This window comes from Zootoca vivipara, chromosome 1 (assembly GCF_963506605.1).
Source record: "Zootoca vivipara chromosome 1, rZooViv1.1, whole genome shotgun sequence".
Classification (NCBI taxonomy): Eukaryota; Metazoa; Chordata; class Lepidosauria; order Squamata; family Lacertidae; genus Zootoca; species Zootoca vivipara.
This window is the reverse complement of record NC_083276.1, coordinates 72,122,731-72,139,039: the sequence shown is the minus strand read 5'-3', so window position 1 is coordinate 72,139,039 and position 16,309 is coordinate 72,122,731. Positions and strand designations below refer to the sequence as shown.

General features: G+C 42.3%; 1 protein-coding gene across 1 annotated transcript in view; it reads left to right on the top strand.

Annotated features, from left to right (window-relative positions):
- The window catches only part of PTPN5 (protein tyrosine phosphatase non-receptor type 5), a 98,826-nt gene that overhangs the window by 63,858 nt on the left and 18,659 nt on the right, over positions 1 to 16,309 (top strand). Inside the window, exons 4-10 of the mRNA XM_060274353.1 lie at positions 2,409 to 2,581; positions 2,967 to 3,086; positions 5,408 to 5,491; positions 10,664 to 10,902; positions 12,040 to 12,229; positions 13,300 to 13,384; positions 15,994 to 16,073. Of these exons, the coding sequence (XP_060130336.1) occupies positions 2,409 to 2,581; positions 2,967 to 3,086; positions 5,408 to 5,491; positions 10,664 to 10,902; positions 12,040 to 12,229; positions 13,300 to 13,384; positions 15,994 to 16,073 (971 nt within the window). The remainder of the gene's footprint in view (positions 1 to 2,408; positions 2,582 to 2,966; positions 3,087 to 5,407; positions 5,492 to 10,663; positions 10,903 to 12,039; positions 12,230 to 13,299; positions 13,385 to 15,993; positions 16,074 to 16,309) is intronic.

Here is a 16,309-nt window from a genome sequence, read left to right as displayed (position 1 = left end):
TTTCCTTAGGGGGGGATTTTATGTCAGAAGAAATTTTCTAATTTCCTTTTTCATGGATTCTTTTTTATGTTCAGGAGAGTTGTTCCTTCTTAGAGGGTTGCCTTGTGAGAGAGTTTCTTTTTAAAAGAAATTATATGTGTCCAAATAATTTGGTGATTTTGGTGGTTGCCAAAATTCTTCAAGAATTTTATAAAAGGGATGTCTTCAAAGAAACTCTGGCCTATGTTTGGTTGGACTCATTTCAAGCTTTTCCACCAAGCATTCCCAGCAACATAGTTTATCAAGTCCTATCTTAATTCTGCCTCATCTAGGCTTTCTTTGCTGCTTCTGAAGTTGTGGTGGTGCTCACCTCAAAACTCCATTAGGGAGCTGAGTCAGCATCTTTGGGCTACTCTAGCAGCCATGCCTCACCTTCTCTGGCACAGCTGTGTCAGATCTAGCAAAAGTGTGGGAGGTGAAGCTGTTTCCAGCTGCCTCTCCATATATATAACAAGGCTTGAATATAATAAGGCTTGATCTTCAAGAGAAGCAATGGGAGTTGGAGATGCTTTACTTTTTACTTACACATTGCTCAGGAAAGCAGCTGCCACAATTTTGTTGCGCACGCACACACGTGTGTGAAAAGACACACGGAGAGAGACATGTTGTTAAGTGCATGATCACCAGTCAGTTTTTAGGGGCCTCGTCCCAAGGATGAAGACAGAACCCACTGGAGAAAATGGCACTCTGCATGGGAAAAGAGAACATTGCTTCGTTCCCTCCATCCCTCGTTCCATATGAAATGGCAGGTGGACTGAGTGGGAGCAATGTGAAAATTAATGTGGAGAGGATTGGTGACTCAGCAATGACTGTAAAGTCAAGCAATCTCCTCAGACGTTTTGGCGCACAGCTACTCTTCAGCTTGTCCATAGATTACAATAGGCCATTTTGTGGGTGGGACCAGGTAGGAGAGGGGTCAGGAGGAAGCGGTTGTTGCTCACCATCTCAGAGGAGGATTCTTAAGCAGTTTATCTGTGGTTTTATTTGGAGGCCAACAGAGGAGAGAAGGAAAGCTATGTTTCTGTTTCAAGCACTCTGTTTGAAGAGTATTTTCATAATAAATCAGATTCCTATTTTATCAGTTACAGCCCTATTCTACAACCAACTCTCACATGCTTCAGCTATGGCAGCTTGTTTTGAGCAGAACAGAGTAGTAAGAGTCAGTGTGGTGTTGTAGTTCGAGTCCTGCTCTAGAACCAGGGAGACCAGAGTTCAAATCCCCACTTGGCTGTGAAGCCTGCTGGGTGACCTTGGACCAGCCCCTACACCACAAGCTAATGAGAGATGGGAGAACCTTGCACACAACCTTCAGCTCCTTGGATGAACAGTGGGATGTAAAAATAATAATAATACAGCCAATAAATATAGTTTTGAAACAGCTGTCACTGAGAATTATAGATCTTTGATCATTCAGGGGAAAATAATAGAATGAACAGTGTCTGGACTTGCAGGATTTACTGCCAAATCCTATGTACATATTTACCCTACATTCAGCTGAATTAAATGGAACTTACACCCCATATAGGATGCCTGGGAACCTGGAGTATGAACATGCTACATCTGTTTTGGACGCTTCATTGAGGAGGTAGTGTAAAATTCCATGGTGCCCTTTAGACACACACGGTGTGATTTATTAGTGTAGTACTGCACAATCACATTTGGTCCAGAAGCCCTTTTATTGGTTCTGAGTGAGTGCTTCGAAATGGCTAGTTCAGTTTATTATTGTAACCATAGCTGCCAAGTTTTCCCTTTTCTCGCGAGGAAGCCTATTCAGCATAAGGGAAAATCCCTTTTAAAAAAAGGGATAACTTGGCAGCTATGATTGTAACAAGTATATGTAAAGGTGTAAAGCAGGCATCCCCAAACTGCAGCCCTCCAGATGTTTTGGACTACAATTCCCATCATCCCTGACCACTTGGTCCTCTTAGCTAGGGATCATGGGAGTTGTAGGCCAAAACATCTGGAGGGCCGCAGTTTGGGGATGCCTGGTGTAAAGCAAGGCATATGATATCACATAGCCCCAAAGGAAAGAACTGAAAACTGAAGTACATACTGTAAATGTAATAAATTGCAATGTAGGAAAAGAGTTAAATCACAGCTTATTAATGAACAGCAAAACCCTGATTCTGTTGCTGGTGGGGAGGGGGAATGGGTCATTATATAGCCACCCACACTACATTTCTGCTATGAAGGTAGCATGGATTAGTGTGGTGTTCATGTCTCCAGCTGCAGTTACTAACTCTGGTTGCTGGCTGGTATCTGACAGCTTTTTCCGTCCATCTGCATATGTAACCCCTGCAGCCCAAGCAAGAGCGAAACGCTTATATTGCTGTTTTATTTCCTGACTGGTTTCATTTGCGCACTTGAAGGTCTTTCAAAGCCAGCTGTGATGGAACCACCAAATGGAGCTGATGAGCAGCAGGAACTGCAGAGCAACACAGAACAATCTCAGAAAGGCTCTGTGAGAAGGACTCCAAAGCATAGCTGGGTGGCTTGGAGGAGTGGAGGAATTGCCTATCTGTTCGCCCTGTCACAGATATTGGTAAGGATTCAGATTTAACTCAGATGGAGATCACTTTTTGAAAAAAAGAGAAAAGGACAACATTGCTTTTGTTTTTTTTAGATTCATACATTTTAGGGGCCAGATTTCCCACATCATAAATGCTGATATAGCTGAAATTATGTCAAAAGCTGTGCCATGTTACAACCAGGTAATAATCTGTTCGTCTTTTTATTCCAGTTAATGTATGCAGCCTGCAAAAATGCCTGGCTGATACAAAAACAATTTTTTTGTATTTTATCTTTATTTGAACTTTAAACAAACGAACAAATGAAGATCAATTGGTTATGCAGGCTTGAAATTAAAATGAAAATTTCACTTTCCTGATGATGAAAGCTCATGATGAATTATTTGATTGACTGCACAGGTTATCTCCCTTATGTTTTGGTATGGTGGCTGTGAAACAATCCCAGAGTTTCTGGAGGTTTTTGAGATATTGTCCGATTTCCTTACTTCACCTGGACAATTGGTTACAGATTCCGAAAAGGTATGTTCAGTGATATCTCTATCCTTTAATGCAGAACATAGTGGCTCCCAACCATCTTTCATCAGGTGTCAAAGAGATAAATGATTATACGACCTTCCATAGACATCTGAAGAGATCCTGTATCAGGAATCTTTTAATGTGTGATGTTCTGTTGTGTTTTTGTGTACATATTCTGTTGGAAGCCATCCATAATGGCTGGGCCAACCATTCATTCATTTATTTATTTATTTATTTATTTATTTGTGCACTCTAGACTTGCCCATTATTACCCTCCCTTTCCCATCTTCCTCTCTGCCATCTCTTGCTTTAGTTTTCCCTTGGGAGGTTGGGGGAGGATCTGTGCCCTCTGACTAGTTTCCTCTGACCTAAGTGTCACTCCCACAAGTGAGGGCGAACTGCCCCTTTGAGAAAGTTGGATTGACCATAGAGGGCACCACAATTCAATTCCCTCCCTCCTTCAGGGCACCCCTCCCCACCACTTTCAACGTAACAGAGACCTCCATGGATGACAAGGAGAATGAAGGGGAGGAGAATTAAGCTCTCCCACTTCCTTGGCTCAGTGCCACTGTTGAACTCAGGAAACTAACGTGTCTTGCTGTATTCACCACCTGAGTTAAAACAAAAAACAAAAAACCTCACAATGCCTTCAGAGAAAAAGCGAAAACTCTTATATATAACATTTCAGCCCCCAAAGCCATTGTGAAGGGTGGGTGGCAGCCACTGCTGTCCCTCTTCAGCCAGGTAACAGCTCCATGGAGCCAGCTCTGGGAAAAGCCGGCAGCCAGAATGGACAGGTACTTCCCAGCTAGATGCTGAGGTGGCAACAGCTCAATGTGCAGCTGTGGAGCTAGCTCACTGCAGCTGAGTTGGTGAATAGATTTCACAGCCCCTCTGTTCACAGTCTGGAGTCCACCACAAAAAAGCCTTTTCTTCACATGTGAGCAGACATAAAGGCTTCTGATGCATATCTCAATGCCTGGCAGCCTTGTATGGCTGAAAGTGGACTTCCAAATAAGTTGGTTCCAAAGCACTTAGAACTGAGCTGAGAAATGCACTGATAACCAGCTCAGCTGTTACAGAACTGGTGTTGCATTCTCTTATAACCTTGCCCCCACCACCAGCAGAGCAGCAGTATTCTACCTCAGCTGGAGTTTCTAGACCATCTTCAAGGGCAGCCTCTCATAAAGTGCATCACAGTAGCCTAACCTGAATGTGACTAAAGCATTGATTTACTTCGGCAACGTCCAATCTTTCAAGATAGGATTGTAGTTGGTGTACCAGCTTGAGCTGCTAAAATGCACTCCTAGCTACAGACACTACCAGTGTTGACACAAACAGCATGGTGTCTAGGAGGACACCTGAGCTTCAACACTGGTCCCATCTAGCACTGGTCACACCAGTCCACCCAGATCAGCCAGCCATCCCACCCATAGCATTGTCTGTATTAGACTTCAGCTTAATTCTAAAGTCACCCCCAGACACCTGTTCAGGAGTTCTACAGCCTCCCTGAGATTTGCAAATGGAAATGAGAAATAAAGCTTGGTGTCATCACCCACATATCATTGACACCAAAGCCCAACCCTCATGTGTGGAATTGCTTCCACAGACAGAGCAGTGTATTTTCTTAATGTGGGACCTTGGAGATATGGGATCAGATCTCCCATCTCCTTAAAATAATTTAAGAACAGAAATGGGGACTCTCAGATTTGGTTGGAACTCTGACAATAAGAGAGGGGGCAATCCTTTCTTCATGGATCCCTTTCCTGTTGTAAATTGCCCCCTTAATACTGTCAATGGGACAAATGGTTTCAGAGAAACCCCACCAGTCCCATTCCAATCTGCTCCTCCAAGCTGTTTTATTTTTCTTTAAAGGCAGATGGTCTGATCAGTGACCTTCAGTGTCTTCCCTAGTTTTGTGCTTGAGTTATGATGTCATGTGCTAGGAAGTAGTTTCAAGTCTGATTGATCCTCACACTACACCACAAAAGAAGCACCAAGCAGAAGGAAACAGTTCAGAGACATTTGGATCAGTGGATCAATCACTCCAGTTCTAGGGATCAATTTTATGTAAGAGATAGTAGAGTCGGCATTTCTGTCCTGTTTGATGATAGCAATTGGAAAATTTGGAATGGGGGTGGTCTGAGTTTGAGTTACAACATTTGCTTTGAATTTGAGGTGTTTGCATATAATGAAGGCTCTTGATTTCTGGCCACGGATTTTTAAAAGGGATTATCTGGATAGGTAATTGAACAGCAGTGCTAGGAACATTTGGACCTTTAAATACCCCCAATTAACCTGTATAGGTTTGTGTTGTTTTGTAGGATCCGAAAAGAGATGGGGGTATCATAGTGCCTTGCTTCCTGCTGTTTTTGGTTTCCTTTGGCCTGCTGCTCTTAGGAATATTGGTAAGCTAACGTCTTGAATTTATTCAATTCCGATTAAAGAATTTGCTAAACAAATTGATACCTTCCAAGTTCCCTCATAGTGTCATGCTGGTGCATTTCATGAGAAACAGTTTCTAATGCCCTAATAAACATTAGCAATTCACATGCACATGGTTTGAGCACATAAACATTGTTACATATATATTGTTGTTAGGCTCATTCTGGGACATGGGACAATTGCAGGATTTTCTCTGGTAACTTGGCAGGAAGTGTATTTAAAAACCACTCACTAAGGATGGTAATTAATGTTAATACCTCTGTGAATAAGAATACTGATGTGGGTAGTGAGATTAGCTTTGCTGTTCAATTGCATTAGCTTTTTGCTCAGGCTTTGCTTTGCAAGATGCATTGTGAGATCAAATAAAAAGCTTTCAGAGAGTGGCGTAATAGTGCACATTAAAGTGCAAAAGACAGACTTCTAAATTGACACTGAACTGTATAAAATCACCAGAACTTGTACAATGAGCCACTCCAAGCCTGAAACAAGCCAAATCAGAATACCGTAAGCACAGTGTGATGTTTTTGTTATGATCGCTCCTACTGAATTTTCTGCAGTTTCCCCAAACTGTGTTTCTTGCTGTCAGAGTCAATTAAGCACAGCAACAAAGAAACAAAGTAGTCGAGATTATTATAGGTGTGCAACAATGTTAATACGTTGCTGTAAATTAATTTATGTTACATCTGTTCCCTCGGTTAGCTTAGTTGGCAAAAGCCACAGAGTGGGGATGGATTACTGAAGTGATCCCATGGTAGGACATATCTGAGATCACCATCAATTGATGAATAAGAATCCAGGTTTGACATACTGGGGAATCTGTATAAGTTCATAATTTGAAACAAACAACATTTTAACCAAGAAAGGGGGGGGGAGTAGGGCAACAAGGTAAAGGTAAAGGTAAAGGGACCCCTGACCATTAGGTCCAGTCGTGACCGACTCTGGGGTTGTGCGCTCATCTCGCATTATTGGCCGAGGGAGCCGGCGTATAGCTTCCAGGTCATGTGGCCAGCATGACAAAGCCACTTCTGGCAAACCAGAGCAGCACATGGAAACGCCGTTTACCTTCCCGCTGTAGCGGTTCCTATTTATCTACTTCCATTTTTGACGTGCTTTCAAACTGCTAGGTTGGCAGGAGCTGGGACCAAGCAACGGGAGCTCACCCCGTCACAGGGATTCGAACCGCCGACCTTCTGATCAGCAAGCCCTAGGCTCAGTGGTTTAACCACAGCGCCACCTGGGTCCCTTAGGGCAACAAGGACTTATGTTTAATTTATGGGATGTTGAGAGCAGGTGTGTGAGAGAGAGGGAGAGAGAGAAAGGTAATAGGTAGGTGTGAATTTGCCTTCTTAAGCACCAAAAATTATAGTACAGTCAAATCTTGGTTCCTGAACGGCTCCGTTTTGGAACGTTTCAGCTCCCGAACGCTGAAAACCTGGAAGTAAATTCTCTGGTTTTCAAACTTTTTGGAACGTCCAACGCGGCTTCCGCGTGAGTGGAGACGCTCTTGCAACCAATTAGAAGCCGAGCCTCGGTTGAACATTTCGGAAGCCGAATGGGCTTCCGGAACGGATTGCGTTCAACAACTGAGGTTTGACTGTATCCTGGAAAGGGATAGGGACAGTCAAATAAATGCAGGACTTGTTATTTTATTTATTTTTTCAACTCCCCCTGTCAACAGTGCTATGAAATGTAAATTCCCTTTCCCTCTCTCCATAAACTTTCCCTGTTCCCCCACCTCACTATGTAGCAGTAGTGCCCTTGACAGGCAGCCCGACTTTGAATTCTTTAGTGCTTTATGGCAGGTTCAAGAGTGGGGAGTGAGGAAGGTGTCCTTTGTTCTTTCGTCTTTCCTGAACACTTCCCTCCTGTTGAATCAGTCATTTGCTTCAAGGCAAACTGTAGCCCTAAACAGTAGTACACATGTTAAGGGCTAAAGAAATACTACATTTTTTGTGAGCACTCACTACAGTACAGTAATATGTCTACAGTAATATGTCACACTTGTTAATTTTGGTTTTATTTCAAATAACAAAAATTCTCTTGGTATCTTGTGAGATACAGAAAATGTGAGAAGTATATTTCCTTTGACTGGTCAAAAATTCTTACAACTTGGCCAGAAAAAAAGGTCTTTAAGGTGCTACTGAAGAAAAAAAAGGGTAATACATATGTGTAAAACAGTGTTTAGGAAGAATAAGAAGAGTTTGGATTTGATATCCTGCTTTATCACTACTCAAAGTGGCTAAAATTCTCCTTTCGCTTCCTCCCCCACAACAAACACTCTGTGAGGTGGGTGGAGCTGAGAGACTCCAAAGAAGTGTGACTAGCCCAAGGTCACCCAGCAGCTGCATGTGGAGGAGCGGAGACCCGAACCTGGTTCACCAGATTTGGAGTCTACCACTCTTAACCACTACACCACACTGGCTAGGAAGTAACGAAATGTTCTGGACCAAGGCTAGTGATTTGCTACAACTTCCTGGTCTATGTCCACTTCATGTTTTACATGTTTATTATAGCAAATGCTGGTTAAATACCATTGTCATACAGATCCACAAGACTTAAGTACTTCTCAGACTTCTTGTTCACAATAAACCTGAGTACTGATGTGACGATGCAACAGTATTATTTTTGCGTTGGTTATCACATCATTTAGCATGTAGTACAGATTTCCCCTTTTCACAGAGTTAGGATATATTTACACTGCAGACTTAAACCAGTTTAACAGTAATATATTCCATCCTAGAGAACTCTTGGATTTATAATTGCTGAGAAAGGAAGAATCACAAAGTTTACCTCACCAAACTACACTTCCCATGGTTATTTGAGAATGCCACTGCTAGAAAACTGATACACGTTTGTAGAATAGATCACACCTTTGGGTACTGCCAGAGTAACACTCCTATCACATTTTATTTCTCTTCACTTTTCTGTTGCAGCTCAACAATATCAATTATAGTTTTTGACACATTGTGTGAAACAGCCCAGTTTTAACCTCTGCTAGAAGAAGAAATCAGGTCAAAATTAACAAGGTGTCTTGGTAAATGGACTCAGAAGTACACTGGCACAAATTCACACAAATAATGAAAAAGAATAAAAGCTCTAAAAATGAAGGCAGTAAATGAAAGTGACCAGGAAAAGGGACAGTCGAAACTTCTCTGAGATGAAGTATTTGAAAAAATATACATATATGTTATGAAAAAATAATTTTACATAAATAGAAGGGAGTAGAAAGCAAATGGTGGCAGAACATGTAATGATGTATGAACTGAAAAGCACTTGTGTCATTCTCTTTAGCAGATCACATAAGAAAAAAATCCCTGTTGGTTTGGATACTTCCTTAGAGGACAAGGAGAGGTTGAAGTCCTGGCACTTTGCTAGAGATTGGAGGCAGCACACTGTTTTAAACAGTGGAGCCCTTTGAGCAAGCTGTTAAATTGTGGATATTCTGCATTGAATAAAAACAGCCTTGAGCCTTATCCTCACAGATTATTAAATTAAGTTGGTTTGTGTATTTAACAGCTTAATATCTGAATTAGATTTAATGCAGTTTTCTGGAAACACTATTTGCACAGTCATAGAGACCAAGCAGACTGACTGTGCCAACACCCTGCCCTCCATCACAGGACATCCTAACTCTAGGTGAGGCCCCTATAAACGGAGGCTTCTTTTAACCTTCCTTGACAGCCCCCAAAGGGGTAGATTGGATTTGCGTCCTTAAGCTCTTATTTCATTGCTGACTTGCTCTAGTAGCTCGGAAATTACATTTCAACCTGAACCTGCCTCATTGATCCTTGTTCTGTTCTCTGTGAACAGTTGTTCTTCTTCTCTTCTCTTCTCTCAGAGATGTTGAGATATTTGAAAAATGCCAGTGTGCGTGTGTGTCCATTTCAAACTTAGTGACTTAATTTGAGAACGGGGTAGCCAGTTCTGGTTATAATATGTGTTCTAAATAAAGTATAATGCTATGAATTGAGTAGAACCCTTCCTTACATGTCAGATTTTCTGAATTTTCAAGAAAGGTGATTTTCTAAACATTTGTTGTCGCCCAATAGTCATTTTAGTTTGGGACTTGTGTCACACTCTGCCTTTCTGTATACCTGGTTCCCTGCTCCACGTTTAGCTTCAGATCAGGATAATGATGTTAATCTATGAGCTCTTTTCAGGCTCCTGAGCTGTATTGACTGGTTCCCCTCTTTTTAAGATTATTTGAATGACTGTGAACAAGGAACTTATAAAATAACTCTCTTCTACAGTATTTGCAAGAGACCTATGTAGTATCTTTTTAAAATGAATTGAGTTCCTGGCTAAAGACAGCAATACTTCATTGGAGAGTTAAAAATGGTTTGACTGTAGCATTGCTTTGCTAGGTGTGTGAGCACAGCTTTTTCCTCTTTCGCTCACCTGTGGTAAAACAGTGCAAAGGTCCGCCACGCCACTGGGCGGAGGGAGATCTCTCCCTCCTGCCCAGCAGCAAAGTTGGGTGGCAGAGTGCCATCCCATTTCTCTGTCTTGCCAAAAGGGGAGGTGCTCTGCAAAGCTTTGCCACTAGACCTGCTCTCCTTCTAGAAGCCAGGGAGACTAGCAGCAAAGCTGGGTGGTGAAACAGCGTGCCACCCCTTGGGGGGGTGCCACTTGAATCAGCCACCTCATGGGCAAGCCAGCTCTGAGTATGCAGACTGTGAGCAGGCAGTGATTGCTCTTTCAAACAGCCTTCCCCTTTCTGGGACAGGGGGTGGGGTGGGGTGGGAATTATCATATTTCTCCATGATTCTAGAGTAGTCACAGCCTGTGACCTAGGCTTACATGTGATTTTTGTGCACTCATTCACAGTTGATCACTACACAAAGGAGCAAGTGATTTCACATTTGGCATTGACACAGACTTTCCATGCACGGAACGGCTCTGCTATAGTCAGTGGCAATGCCTAGCAGGTTCCATAAAGCCCTTTGCCTCACTGCAAACATAGAATGGACAGTCCTCTTGTGACACTTGCAAGAAAGAGTTGATTGTGTAGCATTTTCCAGCTTGCTTTAGTGCAGTTTTATTATGAAGAGGGATAATAGACCCATTGATCACTAAAAAGGAAAGTCCTTTTTCAAACATGCAGAAAGGTCCAGATGCTGTATATTTTCCCATAGATTTGGTATCTGCTGAAGACACCTCCAGATCCCCCATTTCCCCCCCAAGAGGACAGGCGACAGTCTGTAAGCCGCCAGCCTTCATTCACCTATTCCGAGTGGACAGAGGACAAAACTGAAGATGAATTCCTCGATCTGGACCCCGTGCCAGAGACACCAGTATTTGACTGTGTGATGGATATGAAAGTAGACACAGATCCAGCAACCCTAACGGTTAAATCTGTGGGACTGCAAGAAAGGTAAAGAAATGCAAAGAGCATGGGTCCAGAAAGGTGGAGGTGTAGGCATTCTGAGTGCATTAGCCCAATAGGAACCTGATTAGTGGGCAGAGTTTGTTTTCATTCAGAGCAAGAGAACTGGACTCCATAGTTGCTTCATATGTGCTCTTATAGGCATCTGTGGCTGATCTAGGGCAGGAGTAGCCAGCACCTGCCCTCCAGATGTTTTCAGTGCCCTCCCTGTTAGGGATAAAGTTATATGAGAGAATCTTTTGAAAATGTTGAATTTTAGAACAAAAATGTAACTCTTGAATGACAGTGATCAGTTAGTCATACACTGAGTTTATTCACCATCGTGGCTAAAGACCTAACCAGATATATCAGTCATTAGGATCATATACATTTTTTTGCTTTGATTATTAGTCCCAAATGTTTGAAGAATGGAGATGCTCTGGGCATCTTTCCTCACCGACATTAATCCCCGCCCCCTGCCTTCTGGAAAGCTACTATTAGCTCCGTGGGTATGTGGAAAGACAAGTGCAGATATTGTTTCTGTCTCCTCCTTACTACCACCACCACCCCTGGAAGTAGATGGGTTTATATCTGAGAAAGGACATGGGTAGTGAGGGTTTGACCCATTTCTCCAAGTGCCAAGTCCCCATCTTCAAAGCAGAAGTCATAGTGCTATTCTATAGGAAAGCAAAAACTGAAAGGAAATCCTAACTGTGGATCTGGTTAGGCCCTTGGACAAAATGTTGATGTAAATTATGTTGGTGATAACATTGATAACTGATGGTAGCTAATCAAGGGAACATCATCAATATTGTTATGATAAGGCTGACAACAATAAATCAAGTTATTCTTTTTAAGCTAATAATTTTGTTTGTATTTTTATTTTTTTGTATTCTGTATTATATATATATGTATGTATTTTTGAACTGCTGGTGCAATTCCCTGAACTATATATTATTTCAGCATTCTCCAGCTTGGAGAATATTATAATGCATGGTTTAAACTCATGGTATCAGGTATCTTTAGATAGATTGGGCTTGGGGAACAACATGTTTGTGTGTGTTGCCCAAAGTAAACAAGGAAAGTAGGCAGTCTGTCCTGACTTATTTCACAATCATCAACAAATGTGTGTTATGTCTTGCACAGGAGGGGTTCAAATGTTTCACTCACATTGGACATGTGCACTCCAGGCTGTTCTGAGCAAGGGTTTGGCTATATTATGTCCCCAAAGGAAGAGTCAGCTCGAGAATACCTCCAGACAGCATCAAACGTTCTCACTGAGGAGGAGCTGCACCAGAAAGCATTAGATTCTTTTGTACTCCAGACAGAGTTTTTTGTGAGTATCGTGATAATCTGGGTTTGTAAGAATCAAGTAAATGGCTCATCTAGTCCAGCATCCTGTTCTCACAGATGGCGGTGAGAAACCCACAATCAGGATTCAAGCAACTGGTATTCAGAAGCATTGCTGCCTCCAGCCATGGATCATGGATCATAGCCATCATGGCTAGTTGGCCACTGATGGCCCTCTCATCCATGAATTTGTCTAATCCTCTTTTAAAGCCATCCAAGTGGGGGACCATTGCTGCCTCCTGTGGAAACTAGTTCCATAGTTTAACCATGTGCTGCATGAATGCCCACCAACATTCAGCTTCATTGATCTTCCCAAGGTCTAGTGTTATGAGAGAGGGAGAAAAAGTTTTCTCTGCCCACTTTCTCCAGGCTTGTGGTTTGTTTCACTCCAAACAAGCAACAAGCTATATTTAAGGTATGTTCTTGGCTTACCACTTGTGGTTTGTTTGGGGGTGGCTTGCCCATTCATGCTTAGCTATAGATTGACTTAGCCTTACGTGTGAACCAGGCCAATGTCAGCAATGGGTTCTGCACAAATGGACAAGAATTACAGTCTAGCAAGTGCAAAGTACTGACCTATATTAAAATAAATTACATGAGAAGTCACTCTACCTGCCCAGGAAGAGCCTTTTCTGTGCTGCAGCTCATCTACTGCTTCCATATCTAAGGGAATGCTATGGCTTCAATCCTACACATAGTTGAGCAGTTGGCTTCAGTGTATTTAAGCACCTTCACCCTCTGCAATATTGGTGCATAAGCCTTTGGTCACAACAGAGCCCATAACATTCTCCTAAGTGCTAAAAGTAACTCTTAACTGTGTGTTCCTTAGTGAGTATTTTCAGAAGCATTTTAATATTCATTTTTTAAAAGAGGCTCTCCCCCAGGAATCCAGGAATCTGATTTTGGAGTGTAAAAAATAACTAGAAATGTCACATCACATCTTTGAGCTAATTTCATTGCTGCCACTACTTCATATTCAAAGGAAAACAACAGAATTCTGCTTCTTCCTGTCCCTTCAGAATCTGTTAATGGCTCATATTGTGTATCTTTCAACAGGAAATTCCGATGAACTTTGTTGATCCAAAGGAATATGATATTCCAGGTTTGGTCCGAAAGAATCGCTACAAAACAATTCTCCCAAGTAAGCACCATAACCACGTTACAGCTGTTCGTCAAGCTGAAGTTTATTGTACTGTGTGATATTGAAGTGTGTGAAATTGCACATGATTGTGAGCTTTTTAAAAACACTTGAAAGACGATGGAATAAGCTTTGCTATCCTTGTGCTTGATATTTTTATGCTGCTTTCATTCATGGATTCTCTTGGTGTGCAGCAGGGGGTAAGTGAGACCTCTGACAAAAGCCAGCTGTATCTCTGAAGTGGCCACATCAACAAGTAAATGTAGTTTCCAATTGGCCAGGCAGAACCAGTGAATAACAAGGATCTCCCACAAAGTACTTTCTTATACCATTGGTCTATTTACTTGGGAAGCCGCCTTATATCACCTCAGGCCTACGGGTCCAGCTAGCTCAGCATTTTCCGCACTGACTGACAGTGGCTCCACAGGGTTTCAAACAGGAGTCTTTTCGTAGCCCTACCAAGGGACACCAAGGATTGAACCAGGGACATACTGTGTGCAAAGCATTTGCTCTGCCACTGAGCTTTAGTCTAACCTTGCATTGCCTCCTCTTACTAGCAGCTGCTTTTCAAGGTCTTACACAAAGATTGTTCCCAGCTCTGCTGTCAGAAACCCTTAAACTAGAGACAATTGAATTGAACTGAACTGTGTGTGTCTTCTATATGCAAACAACTGGTCTGTGTGCTGTTTGCTTTTACCCATTTTCATACAACAGAGTCAGCTCTGCAACCTGCTTATTTATTTGCAACTTCTAAAGACCTTCTGAATTATATAGAAACTGGAAGCCGGAAGCCTCCCTGGTGTTTGGTATGAAACCCCCCCCCCCACATAACTGACACAATATAGTCAGTTCATTTTTATTATTTTGTGGTTTTGTTTTTCTCGTTTCTCCCTCAGTATATACAGATTGAGGAATAGTGAGGAGGATGCCTGATTTTCATTTTGTTTAGTTAGGCATACACAAGGGTGGTTTGAGGGGTTTGTAATGATTTCATTGGAACTTGGGCAGCACTGCAGCAAATCCTTGTGCCAACGTACTGGTAAGATTGCTGGTAATGGAGAGGGCTTGGCAAGCTTTCGGATTTTTTGGGGAGAGAATGAGATTTTGCAGAGGAAGGTCAACACTGCTAGCATCTATAACTGTACATGGTACTTTCACAAAAGCAAGGGGGGGAAACTTCTTGTCCCAATGAATGTGCAGTCTGAAATAGGATACAGAGGAAGAGAAATGGGAAGTATGTATAGCAAGGGGTGATGGTTACCAAAGCATGTGCCTTCCTCTTGCCATGCTCCCAGTGTTTCTTATTCTGCAAAGCCAGCGTCCCACACAATCACCTACCAATCAATCTGTTACTATACCTGTGTGAGATGCATGTCTTGAAGAGGACAGAGAGAGGCCATGGACAGCTCTAAGCCGTATGTGTGCATGTGGCTCTGAGGACTTGGTCTATTTCAGTTAAACAGGACGTCCTTTTCTTATTGCAGCTTCATATTCAAGGACGGCAATCACTTGATTGGTAAAGTTGCCTGCAAAGTGGAATGTGTTGCTTTTGAGGAAGGGGAAATATTCAAGGTTGACTAAAACAGATGTTCACTCTAGTTAAAATGAAAGGTAAACAGGCACTTAACTTAATGATCAGTTGCCTGCAAATCTACAGTTAATTGCAGTTACTGAGAGAAATGATAATAGTCTTTAATTCAGCTAATTTATATTTCTTTTGTAGGAAATATCTTTTGCAGATTTACAAATTTGTTGTGGAATTCTTAAAAAAAAAACCTGAAAAGAATCGGCGTCTTTTGAGGAAGCTGGTTGCTTGCTTTATGTTCTTGTCTCAAAAGTGCCAGCCTAAGTGGATGAAAAGGGCCAATTTCAAAGAGGCCCAAATCCAAGCTCCATCCTCTAAAAGGTTCCAGAATTGTAGTGCAAAGGAACACCTCTGCCTTTGCACTGGTACTGGGACCAAGCCTGCCCACTGTAGTAGCAAGGCATCATGGCTGACACCAGTAAAAGGCCTGCGTGCAGAGAAGCAAGAAAATAAATAGCATTAAAAAAAAAACAACTGGAGAAAGAGGCAGTGTCACAAAGGCATTGTAATGGGTGCAGAAGTAGCCTGCTTCCCCAGCATTGGTGCAGTGTTGCTGTGTGTCCTTATGGTCTGCTTGCTGCCATAAGATGTAGTGATGCATTTTTGCCTTAGATGGCTTTAAAGGGGGGATTAGATAAATCCATGGTGGATAGATCTGTCAATAGCTACTAGCCATGATATCTAAATGGAACATCTGCATTCTTCTGAGGTAGTATGCCACTGGATACCAGTTTTTCTGTGTGCATTCAAGTCATACCTGGTCTTCTCAGAAGTACCTGGATGGCCACCTGAGGGAAGCAGAGTAGACTTACCAAGGCTTTTGATCCGATTCATAGCTGCCAGGGCTACGGCTACATTTTTAGGATCAAAGCTTTGGATGATTTGACATTGCCACAGTGTTTCTCACCAAGGGTTTGTTGCCGATTACTTTTCTGCTGTTGCGGACAGCTGTGCAGTTCATTCAGTACAGAAGGGTATCATGTTTCATTGTAGCACATAACTCTAGACTCTTGCTTTGGTTTTCCAGATCCTCACAGCAGAGTGTGCCTTACCTCAGACGATCAAGATGATCCCCTGAGCTCTTACATCAATGCCAACTACATCAGGGTAAGAGCTAAGCAATCCTGAAGGGTTTTCCGCGTAAGTGGTTTGTTTGGGTTTCAGTTATTCATGAATAGCTGCAAAAATCCATAGATCACCATTCCCACCCCCAAAACACACCTTGTAGTCTTTAAAAACATTTGCAATGGTTTTGGATGCCACCTGTTGTTACTTCAGTATCAGAGAATGACACCAGCCCTCTTTACTGTCCCTATGGCCATTTCCCTGGTTCCCTGGAACTT